The 11,452-nt window shown below is 36.8% G+C and overlaps 1 protein-coding gene and 1 long non-coding RNA gene across 4 annotated transcripts in view; one reads left to right on the top strand and one right to left on the bottom strand.

Annotated features, from left to right (window-relative positions):
* Nucleotides 1–362: 362 nt before the first annotated feature.
* LOC115294605 overlaps nt 363–11,452 on the top strand; it is a 31,659-nt gene continuing 20,569 nt past the window's right edge. For all 3 annotated transcript variants that reach the window (XR_003909986.1, XR_003909988.1, XR_003909987.1), the window contains exons 1-4: nt 363–403; nt 1,241–1,370; nt 4,373–4,536; nt 4,833–4,902. This is a non-coding gene — a long non-coding RNA (uncharacterized LOC115294605). The remainder of the gene's footprint in view (nt 404–1,240; nt 1,371–4,372; nt 4,537–4,832; nt 4,903–11,452) is intronic.
* Nucleotides 1,974–11,452, bottom strand: part of RASA1 (RAS p21 protein activator 1) — a 108,965-nt gene continuing 99,486 nt past the window's right edge. The window contains exons 20-25 of the mRNA XM_029942561.1: nt 11,213–11,299; nt 9,007–9,074; nt 7,491–7,579; nt 6,283–6,360; nt 3,904–4,038; nt 1,974–2,938 (exon numbers count right to left, since the gene is read on the bottom strand). Coding sequence (XP_029798421.1) covers nt 2,855–2,938; nt 3,904–4,038; nt 6,283–6,360; nt 7,491–7,579; nt 9,007–9,074; nt 11,213–11,299 — 541 coding nt within the window. The 3' untranslated portion in view covers nt 1,974–2,854. The remainder of the gene's footprint in view (nt 2,939–3,903; nt 4,039–6,282; nt 6,361–7,490; nt 7,580–9,006; nt 9,075–11,212; nt 11,300–11,452) is intronic.

The raw sequence follows: 11,452 nt of genomic DNA, 5'->3' as shown, positions 1-11,452 counted from the left end.
AAGTAGTGTGCTTTAAACATGCTAGGGAATGTTTTTTTGCCTTCTACAAGCCTTTTTTAAATGGTTTTTCAAATGTCATCTTGATAGTACTTGGCTTTTGTATGTTCCTACTGAATTACAAAATGCACTTCAACTGTCAGGTGGTAATTGGGATTTGTTTTCCTCAATTATTTACCCGAAAACATTACCAAATAGGTTTCTAAAAGAGAAATCAAGTAAAATATGCAGTCTTTTAAGTATTTTTGAGCAAAAGAGAGACAGCATGAACAGGAGAGGGTGACACAGAATCTGAGCCTTGAGCTGTCAGCACAGGGCCTGCTGAAGGGCTCGAACTCGTGAACCGCAAGATCATGCCCTGAGCTGAAGCCGGACATTTAATCAACTGAGCCACTCAGGCATCCTGGTAAATATACAGTACTGAATAGTTGTCTAGATAAAAATACTAAGTTGCTATCGATCAGTAGATAGGTGTTAATAGTTACTAAGAATTTTTCAAATTAAATGTTTAAGAAATTTAATTCAAATTGGAGTTGATATTAAATCTAACTGTACAGACCACTGTGCCAATTTCCCAAGGTGCAAATAGGGAATATAACTGCCTAATCGGAATACTGGTTGTCTATATTAATAAATGTTGCATAGTTATAGTATTTGTTCAGGTATTTAACTGTGATCTTACTGTTGTGTTTCTAAATTGGAACCAAACTAGGGCTGTCCATTTTTTTCTGGAAAACTGGTTGAAGTAATTCTGTGAAACTCAATAACCCTGTCAATCTGAATTTTATGGATATACAGCTGTCTTGAGGGTCCATGAATCCCAGGCTGCACCTTCTATCAGAGTATATTTAAAAAAAAATTTTTAACGTTTTAGAGAGATAGCGTGGGCAGAGAGAGAGAGAGAGGGAGATACAGAATGTGAAGCAAGCTCTGAGCTCTCAGCACAGACCTGACACGGGGCTCAAACCCATGAACCGTGAGATCATGACCTGAACCGAAGTCGGACACTTAACCGACTGAGCCACCAGGTACACCCATTAGAGTATATTTTAATTACCTCTCAGCATTTGAGGGCAGTATTTACTATATGCATATTCTTCTAATAAGTTTTTATAGTTTAGTTCTTCTCACTGTAGAAGCAGCTTAAGTTGACCATTTCCCAGTGTATTCCAAGTTACGTAGCAGTGCTGCTAGCCTCTAGATAGCACTGCAGTGTTGGTAATTTACCTTGTTTGTCTTCTAGGTCAGTAAACTTTGGCATCTGAGCAAGGTCCACATTAATCTCTGCAGAGTCTCCTACCTGGCCCCATTTTGAAAGTTTTAGAGGCTTTATTTCATCATTGACCCAACTAGTTACTGCAAGGTCTACAAAGGTAAATGATATATTTCCTATTCTAGCTTAAAAGATAAACATGGCAGAAAAGGGAGAAGCATTTCAGTGGGTAGGTCTGTATGGTTGAAGATGGCGATGTGATTAATGGTGGAGAACTAAATTGCCTAGTACTAGAATTTGGACCTCTTTGCATATTGTTGAAATATTTTTTGGAGGTGTCACTCATCCCTATCCCTTATCCTGTAACCCAGGTGGGGTAGTGTCGTGGTAAAGCAGGAGTGATGGAAAAGTAATGGGCCTTGAGTTGACACCAAGAAACATCACTGCTCACCTGCACCCACAGAAGGCTTTTTCCCCCCCCCCCCCCCGTGGAAAAGGGTTTTCTGCCATGTACTACTACTCTCTCCTACACAAACATGGCTTTTTCTTGCTAGGCCGTGCTCTGGCACTAAATCTGAACTGCCTCTAAGGGAGGAAGAAAATAATCCACTGAAATGCTTAGCTGGAGAGACATAAGTAATCAATTATTCAAGATATCCCTTGGTTTTATTTTAACTTAACCCTTGTGAATACTTCACAAAAATACATACACAAAAGCAAATAAAACTATACAAACTAAATATGCAGCAGATAGAACAAGTAGTGAGAAGTTCAAAGATGGAGAGCTATTTAAAGGTTGGGAAATGAATACTTTCAACAAAAGCATTCCAGGTGTTTTCAACACAAAATAACTTGGTAATCTACAGAATGGATGAGTAGGGAACATGCATTGATCAGTACAATGACCAATAATATTTATTGAATTCAAACTATTTACTGTTGTAAACATTTAAGGAAAGCGTCATGAGATCTAAATACAGTCTTTGACAATTCCAACAAAATAAGTGGTATGTTTTAAAAAATAAAGCTGATGAGCAATAGATCCATTCTATATATTTTCTTTCAACAGTTCCAGCAAGAGAAATAGCACAGTATTTTAAAAAAGTATACAGCAAAGATTGTTCCTATTATAATGGCAAACTCTGGAAACTGTAAATACAAATAGTCAATGAACAGTCAAACGGTCGTATTCCCAATCAGGAAGAAGTTACAGTAAGAACAGTCAGCAATCCAGTTGTCAACAGAATCCTTTTTCTTGTCAGTCGATTTCATAGTTCTCTTTTTCCAAGACACAGCAAATAACTTTGGCAATTGGATGTATTGAAAATACATTTTCCAAGTTCAAGATACAGTCAGTCATAGCATTTTGTTGTGTGAAAGGTGATCTGTACACCAAGGCTCAGAAGTTGGTAAAGATTGATTCCATATGTGGAAAAAGTGCAAATATCCTGCACAGATAGCTTACAGAAAGCTGCTGGCACAGTTACTCACCAGCAGATTCTTGGACTTTGTTTGCATAGCTCACACATCACCGGAATGTGGAAAAGTGTGCTATTTTTTGGCAAGAGCAAAGGAGACATTATACTGATGTGAATTACCGTGTTGGGCGTGCTGAATCCAAGCAGAGCACTTGGGCAAAGGCTGCTACCTGACATCATTAGTTTTTGTATACTGGTTTTGTTTTTGTTGAAGCAGTTCTGTTATGGCCAGGAGCTTTTTCAGTACATGCTAAGTGAACAAAGAACAGTATGATAATGATTAGTAAATAGATGACAGTTTGTTCAGGAAATCTGGATTTGTAAAAAGCCCTTATCAATTCAAAGGAATTAAAAAAATATTAACCATTCTACTCAAAGCATGAAACTGTAAAGATTTGTATTTAGTCCTTGGCTCAGTATTTTTGGTCCAGATAGAATTTCTGTGCACTTTCAAAGCAAACAAATTCATTTGTGTGGCATACTCATACCTACTTAGGATAGAACATCTTACCAGGAAAGAAATGTCTCATTATAAATGACATACTCAGCTTACAAAGCTTAAGATATACATAAGGACATTCAACCTGCAGCCTAGTGAATACTTAGAGATCATGGAAGAAAAAGGACTATGCCTAAAATTAAATAAATTGCCCAATGGAATTTTATTTTTAATAAGCCATAATAAACTGCCCCAGTGTAGACAGTATACGTACCATGTGACATGTAAGGAGGCCAGTGGCACACATCCTACCAAAGCTTTTAACGAGCCAGAGTGTTACTGAAACTTGAGGGTTTGGAGAAAACTCAGAGTCCCAAAACACAATGCTTCAATCTCTTCTACAGGGTCCCTGCCAAATGGCCGGCCGGGCTAGTGACAGTACTCAGGAAGAGCTCATTAGAAATGGCATCTTCCAAGGCCACACTCCAGAACCTGGAGCTTGCAAGTCACTTGGCCATGCACTGCGTATGTGAGAGAAACAAAGAAAATGCCACCTAACGGCCTCATTGCCATCTTCCCCCATCACCGAAGTGATAATTCATACGTAATTTTACTCTGGGTCCACTACTCCTTTGCCTAGATCTTTGTGAAATTATGATTCAGATTCTTGAAAATAAAATTTTGACCAGAATTCAGTGAATTACCTCTAAGCCTTCTGACACTGTGCGTACGTGCTAATCAAACCTCACTGTTCATGAAGGCTGGCAAAAACCTACCTGCTGTGCACCCCGTTCATTGCTGAGCGTTCGCAGTTCATCTGAATGGGCCACACAAATCTCATGCAGTGCTGCTAAATCACGAGACAGGTCAGTTCTAGAATGCTCTGTAGTGTCCGGAAGTTCAGGTACATTCTTTAAGAGAATCATAAAACTGTATTACAAATACAAATCTTTGTAGTCACTTCAGAAAAGATCCTAATTGCGTAGCCAGAATTTTTAACATATTATCTTAGATTTCCTCTTCATATTCTAAGGGCTTACTGACATGTAACACTGAATGCTAATTCTGAGAAAACCTAGAATCTGTGACCTAGGTTCTGGTTTTCTTCCACATAATGGCAGAATATTGTCTTGTTTTGGGTTTTTTGGATCTGGTATTTAGGAAAAAAAAAAACCCAAAAAACAATGTAACAGCTAATCTGGATTAAATGCAGCCTAAACTTAAAATGCCTCTACTCTTTTTCAGACTAAACATTATTCAGCTATGGTTTGTTTGACTTTATCAGTATATTTAAGAGTTACACTATGAAAGCACAATGAGAACCTGTCAGGCTTGTAATTATCTGTGGACTATGCCCCAAACACTTGGTTATGTGTGGAAACCATCACTGTTACTTACGTTATCTTCAGGTAAGGTTCATTAAATAACTTAGTATTTTATTAGCACTCAGTAATCAATGTTGGTTTGAGCCTGAGAATAAAATTTAACATGGGCTCAGACTGCTGGTAGCTCCTAATGGTGATAATACTTGCTGTACATTTCTAAAAACTACAAAACTTTGCTGTGGTATAAACCACTGGAATGTATTTCATTTTTGTTAATGGACTTATTCATGCAGTGAATGAAGGATTACAGAAATGAAAGACTACAGGGGTCCCTAAGTCACTAAGTCAGTTAAGTGTCTGACTCATTCTCATTATTTCAGCTCAGGTCTGATCACAGCAGCATGGAGATATCAAAGATGTGCCGAGGATTCTTAGGAAGCACAACAAAAGGTACTTAATTCAGGTTTGGTGCTCGTCAGAGCCCTTCTGCAGGAGATATTTGAGGTAAATCTTGGAAAGATGAATTTGATTTGTCCAGATGGTAAAGGAATGGAAGAGTATTGGAATACTGGGAATTCGAACCACTCAGAAACGCTACACTGGGAGGCCTAAGTAGGAAAGTGATGAGGAAGGGGACATGTGTGATTACGGAACATTAATGGAGTCCTAACCATTAATCTGAAGAATATAGCGTAAGATAAAGCTGCTAGCTTTAAATACTGGACAGTTTTAATGTTTATTTTTGAGAGAGAGTGAGACAAGAAATACAGTCTGAAGCAGGTTCCAAGCTGTCAACAGAGCCTGACATGGGGCTCAAACCTACGAACTGTGGGATCATGACCTGAGCCTAGGTTAAGCAGCCACTTAACTGACAGCAACCCAGGCGTCCCTGGACAGTTTTCATACTTCCTTAAACAATTTTTCAATCTTTTGACCCAACTGTGGTTTTCTTTGGTAATTAGAAATAGTTGTATCTGTAAAACCTGCCTGAATTCATATATAAGAAACATAGACATTTGCCCCTGTTATTTCTCAGTTTTATCCTAAGTATGGACCTTTGCTGTAAATAACTTCTTTTATACTTGTTTTTACCTGAGTTTGCAAACTCCTCGGGCAGTGCTGCTTGCTTCTCATTACATTCTGGTGTGGCTGTGTTTTTAACTACATTTGAATACCTTAAGGCAGGACGTGGGCACCTCAGTCTCCTACCCTAGCATTCTCTAATGTCGTAACACCTAGCTAAACTAATCGCCTTTTTGACCTGTTTTTTTTTAATATATGAATTGAATTACTAATGTATTTTAGTTTTTTATTGATACAATGTCTGAAAATCTACGATCAAGAATATTCTACTAAGAAATACAGGATCTTACAAATTGTATGTGTACATACACACATATACTTAGAAATTTCCTATTGGTTTTAAGGTCCAAATAAGACATAGGTAGTCCCACTGAATGAAGTGTAACACTAAATCCATGTATTTTATTCCTAGCAAAGCCACAAGAAAACTCACTGGTCAGATCTGGGTCATCTGTCGTATTTCAAATTCCATACACGAGCTAAGTAAATGCAACCACAGACTATCACAGTAAGGAGACTGAACAGCTAAAATGAGAATAAAAATCAAGAGAGAACTAGAAGTACAAAAGCCACAATAGTGAATACTTGATATAAACCATTTAGTGTAAGAATAAATGGTTATAATCAATTTGTTTAGGAAAGCAGACCAAATAGGCAGCTTTCATTTATCTAAGCTATTACTTAAATGCATTAACTCTCAGCTACATTAATTATGTCTTAAAGTAACTTCAAAAATTATACACATACCCCAAGTTCATCCAAAAACATGATCATACGATGTTTATTACTTTTGATAAATGGATTGACACCTTCCATATAAGGCTCCTAAAAATATAAAAACAAAAAGCTTACTATGTGCATCAAAAACAAACACTGATAACCACCATACATGTAGCAAGAATTCTTGTAAATCTCATTATGCCCATCGGTCGCAATACATGTTCACAAGAATTAATTTAACCATATAAATCTTTTTCCTACTAATAGCAAGTAACTATACTGTGGAACTGTAATATTTTTAATGGAAGAGTAAAAGATGAAAACACAGAGCAGCGACCCTCTGAAAACTTGACTGATAGCATAGTAAGTTAACACATTTATATATATTCTATTATGTATTATTACAGTAAAGTAAGCTGGGGAAAAGAAAATATATTTAGAGTGTTGTAAAAGCCATGAATAAGTGGACCTGTGCAGTGTGAACCTGCTGTCAAGGGTCATCTAATTCAAATAGAATTACTGAGAAACTCTTATTTGCCAATTGGCAAGATAAACATGGGTCCAACCCAGAGGTTAGAATCTAGCAGAGAATATAATTAAAATGTGCTAAAGATTGCAACAGGAATACATACTGCTCACAGCTTGCTTCAGGATTGAGATAAATTCAAATGCTAAGCCATACTACAAACTGCTCTCGTACTAAAATCTTAAGCCTGTTTAAGTAGTCACTGAGTTTTGGCAAGGACCTGAAGAACAAGTCTTACCTAGGAATTTTACTCCAAAGTTAATGGAAATAACTGCACAATTATGAAAGGAAGTTATGTATGGATGTGTTATAACAGTATTTATAACAGTGACAAGTTGGAAGCCAAATAAAAATCAGGATAGTATTTAAACAGCTACGTAATATAATAATCATTAAGAATAATAAAGTAGTTGTATAGCAAGTAGTTTGTTAAATACTGACAAAACCAGGCACCAGAGATGATCACCAAATATTAACAGTCCTTAGGAAGTGGGATCATATATGGTGTTTTAAAATTTTGTCCAAGTTATTTAGAGTAAATGTTTATTGTGAAGTAATAAAATGGATTAGGGTACATTTTAAAATATACTTAGAGATTTTCTTTATAAAATAGCCACTATTGAAAATCTACTTAAACTATCCATATTTTATCATTTGATCCCGTCAGTTTCATTTGTAAGTGGCATTTTAAAGCACAAAGAGTTTTTACCTTCGCTCCAAATTCCACAAGATTTGCTAAGTTCTGCACAGATTTAGCCACTAATATCAGTGTTCTTGCAGCAATAGGAGATGGGGAATCTAGGAGAGAGAATTGGGCACAGGTAATGACACCGACTCCAAAGGCATTTTCAGGTAAAGCATTATACATTTGGCACTTTAATATTTCTTTACTGTTAAAAACACTAACATTCTTCTATTTAGAGTGTAATCTTTTTTGGAAATTACATGACCTGTATAATTCAAAAAAACTAAACAAACTGGTCAATATGTATAGTTTGTGGAAAAGGTTGTTGCTGCAAGACTCGGCATTCTCAACTGGTTAGTATTTCAGAACGCCTCAAAGCCTGCTTTACCTTTATTGCTAAAGAAGGATCACTCCACAAACCCTTCATGACAGTTCACAAAACTAATTTCAACCCACTCAGGGTAGCAGTCTGTGCAATTCCATAAAAAAGGTTAGTCAGCAAACCTTTCCCTATAGAATGTACATAGGAGGTGCAAATGAAAACGATAGCTATTACATATAAGCCCTGAAACATGATTATTTAATGATCTATCTGCCTAATTTTAGATTATACTCTTTTTATCTTAAGCTTGTGAACCCCTAAGTTAGTGGTGGCTGGGAGGCCAACAGAACCAGAGATTTAATGTTTTATTTTTGAGAGGGAGACACAGAATGTGAAGACAGGCTCCAGGCTCTGAGCTGTCAGACAGAGCCTGAGGTGGGGCTTGAACCCCTGAAATGTGGGATCATGACCTGAGCTGAAGTCGGACACTTAGCTGACTGAGCCACCCCTAGATTGAATCATTTTAGTAGCAAAAGAAGGTACTGATGAGGACTATAATAATAAGGTAAAAATTAAAATATGTTTAAAAACAACTTTAAGCTTCAAATTTTTAAAATAAAAATGGTTCTGGTTCCTTCTGTTAATAATAATTCTATTTGTAGTCCCAAGTATCACCGTTCCCCTTTCTTCCAAAGAAGACCACAGCATCTCGAGGTCCTTCTATAATAGACATCTGGGAAATTACCAAAACCCAATCTGGTTTGTTGGGAGTTTAAACTGGCCAATTAACATGATCTAACTGGTGACAAACTCCTTCACAGGGCACTACTGCACTTGGAGCTGTCATTTTAATGCAGTAGTAATGTTAGAGTCAAGTATGGACTAAAAGCACAAGGAAAGCTCTTCCCACTCTGAAAAAGCTAAGTGCAGACTGGAAAAAGTCCTCATAATGTGACTTTGAGACACAGGTAGGGATGGGGAAAGACTGCTGTGTGTCTAATCATGCCCCTTCAGCCTTCGGATACTAGATGGAAAGAAAAGTAAAAGTAGAGAAGGTGAAGTAGCAAAAGGAAGGAAGAAGTAAAGGGCACTGTGGAATGTTTCATGTAAACTTTTAGAACTGGATAATAAAAAATTAGAGGTCAAAGATAAAATGAGATAAAAAGTAAAAAGATAAAATCAGATGTTAAAGATAAAATGTTATCAAAAGCTGATTACCTGAGATGATATTAAACATCCGTGGATTCAGGATGGCAGGACAGATAAGTCGGAGAAAAACAAAACCACTGAATGGGAGGGAAATTTTCTTTGTTAGAAAACTGTACATGTTACATACAAATAATAAACAAAAGTTTTAATACTGTAGAACCATGAGAGTTATAAGGAAGGCCAAACACCGCTTTAGTGAGGTATCTTAAGCTAAAGTATCTCACTCTAAGAACGTATATCTCTGCTGCTTCTACTATTCGCTTTTCCCAATCTTGGAATTTCCAGTGTATTTTGAGAAGAATGAGATTTTATCTGTAACATTTATGGTCTTGGCTACTCTTTATCTATTCCAAGCTAGTAGTGCATTTTATACTTGCTTTAAGGAAACAGTAGTATTAGGAACACTAAGAATTTCTCAAATACTATAGGTGTGCAAATAAGCCTTTTACAGATAGTCCTGTATAGTTCTACAACTTCCATTCTCTCTTTTCCTTTCTTCTTCCTTCCTTGTTTTCTTTCTTTCTATAGACTAGTCCAATGTGTTATATAAATCAAGTTGATTCTTCCGATTTTGTTAGTGAATCATAAAAATAAGAGCCTGTTGTAGTGGGGAAAGATGACTTCCTGATAAGTGATCATGTGTAGCACTGAATGTTGAAAAGCTTTTATGGTCATAAAGAAAAAGACCTCCGTTACACAGAGGGGAGGGAAACCAGCGCCTCAGCATTTACGTTCCAAGAGCATGACAAGTTGACCTGTTTCTAGACTCTCAGAAAATGGTTGTTATTTCTTAGATACCATTTACTGTAATTGTAATACACAATTATCAGCTCTTTAAATACCTCTTTTAAACTAATTTATGAAGAGTCTTGCATAAATTCTGCTTGAAAACATTTTAATACTTAAGACTTTGAAACATAACCTACCAATATTTAATCATAAAAGAATTTCAGTATGCAAATCCACTTAATGTGAATTTTTAGAAGTGATTTAAATTTAAAAAGGAATACTAGGTACCTACACATATATTTAAAAGCTTACTAGTCGGGTCAGAAATCACCGTGGGCATAAATGCCCCTTAAAAACCCGGTAGTGTCAAACAATTCACATGACAGAATTCCCTGCTGTGTTTGCTTAACAATTATACTAATTTGAAACTGAGTTTACAAAAGCTTTATTCTACATCACACAGGTAAGTGTGCTGAAACATGCTTGTAATTCTTTTCTGTCTCCTTCACTACTAAAGCCAAGACACAGAATCTACAGTTCTTTAATACAGATGTCCTATCATTCCAAAGAGTAGAACCCTCTTTAACACACATTTTTTCAAAACTACCTGTATATTATCAGTGTCTTCAGTGGCTGGCTGTTTTTAATGAGATATAACATGACAGTATATATTCTCCATAATATCTTACTATTAGACTGCTAGAGTCTCTGATGCTTTTGCACTGAATTTCCAGTTGTCTTCAGCAGGCTAGGGGGACTTAACAAAAGCTTAGAATAGTGTTAGAGATTTGACTGCATCTTAGAAGCTTGGCCTTTAGTTCTGCCTCAGTGCTACATGACCTTCAGCAAACAATTTTAACCTCTTATAGAGGTGCTTCCGCATTGGAAAAGTAAGTTAAAAAAATGATCATGAAGTACCTTTGGTTACGGTACAGCATTCTGTGACTTGCCAAAGCAATTCCTACTTACTGCACAATAGGGACACAGAAACACAGCTTCAGAGCTAGACTGGAGATTAGCTCAGTCACAGACTGTTACAAACCAACCAGTCAGTATCCCAGTGGTTCAAATACTGTTCTTCCTTCTTAGCTCATCAATCTGTTTCACTCCTTCCCTCCTCCCCTTTGTTTCTCTCTATCTGTGTGTATGCATATATGCATATAGAAGTCTGTCATGCACATGAAGAGTCCTATGTAAAGTTAGCTACAGGTTTTGTTGGTTACATAACTTTTAAACTGATTCTCTGTGAGTGCTCAGGTTTTTAGAAAATGTATTAAGGTAGCTAAAGAGCTCTTAGTAACTTCCAGGAACACCCACAGTTAACTTATTAAAGTTTCATAGCCATCTGAACTCAGAAAATACTCAACAAGACTCTGACATAAAAGGAAAAAGTCCTGAATACTGTTAGTCTTCAAGTTTCATGATTACCCGCTTGACTATCCATGCACACTATACATGATAGAATGAATGAATTGATGAGCCTTACCTAACAACTCTTGTTCTCATGGTGGTATTTGTAGGCCACTTGTGTTGGACAGATTTCTGTAAACACCCATAAATATACCTCAGTGTCCTGCCAAAACAACACAATCATCTCAACACATAAAGCAGGGGAAGATGCCGATCTCATTGCAGCCAAAAGCTTCATTTACCAAATACATGTTTTAATGCAACTTGCCTCCCCTCCCCCCACCCCAAAAAGCACTCTGCTCCAAGTAATCAAGGA

This window comes from Suricata suricatta, chromosome 6 (assembly GCF_006229205.1).
Source record: "Suricata suricatta isolate VVHF042 chromosome 6, meerkat_22Aug2017_6uvM2_HiC, whole genome shotgun sequence".
Classification (NCBI taxonomy): Eukaryota; Metazoa; Chordata; class Mammalia; order Carnivora; family Herpestidae; genus Suricata; species Suricata suricatta.
The sequence above is the reverse complement of the archived record's forward strand: the minus strand, read 5'-3'. Positions and strand labels throughout refer to the sequence as shown.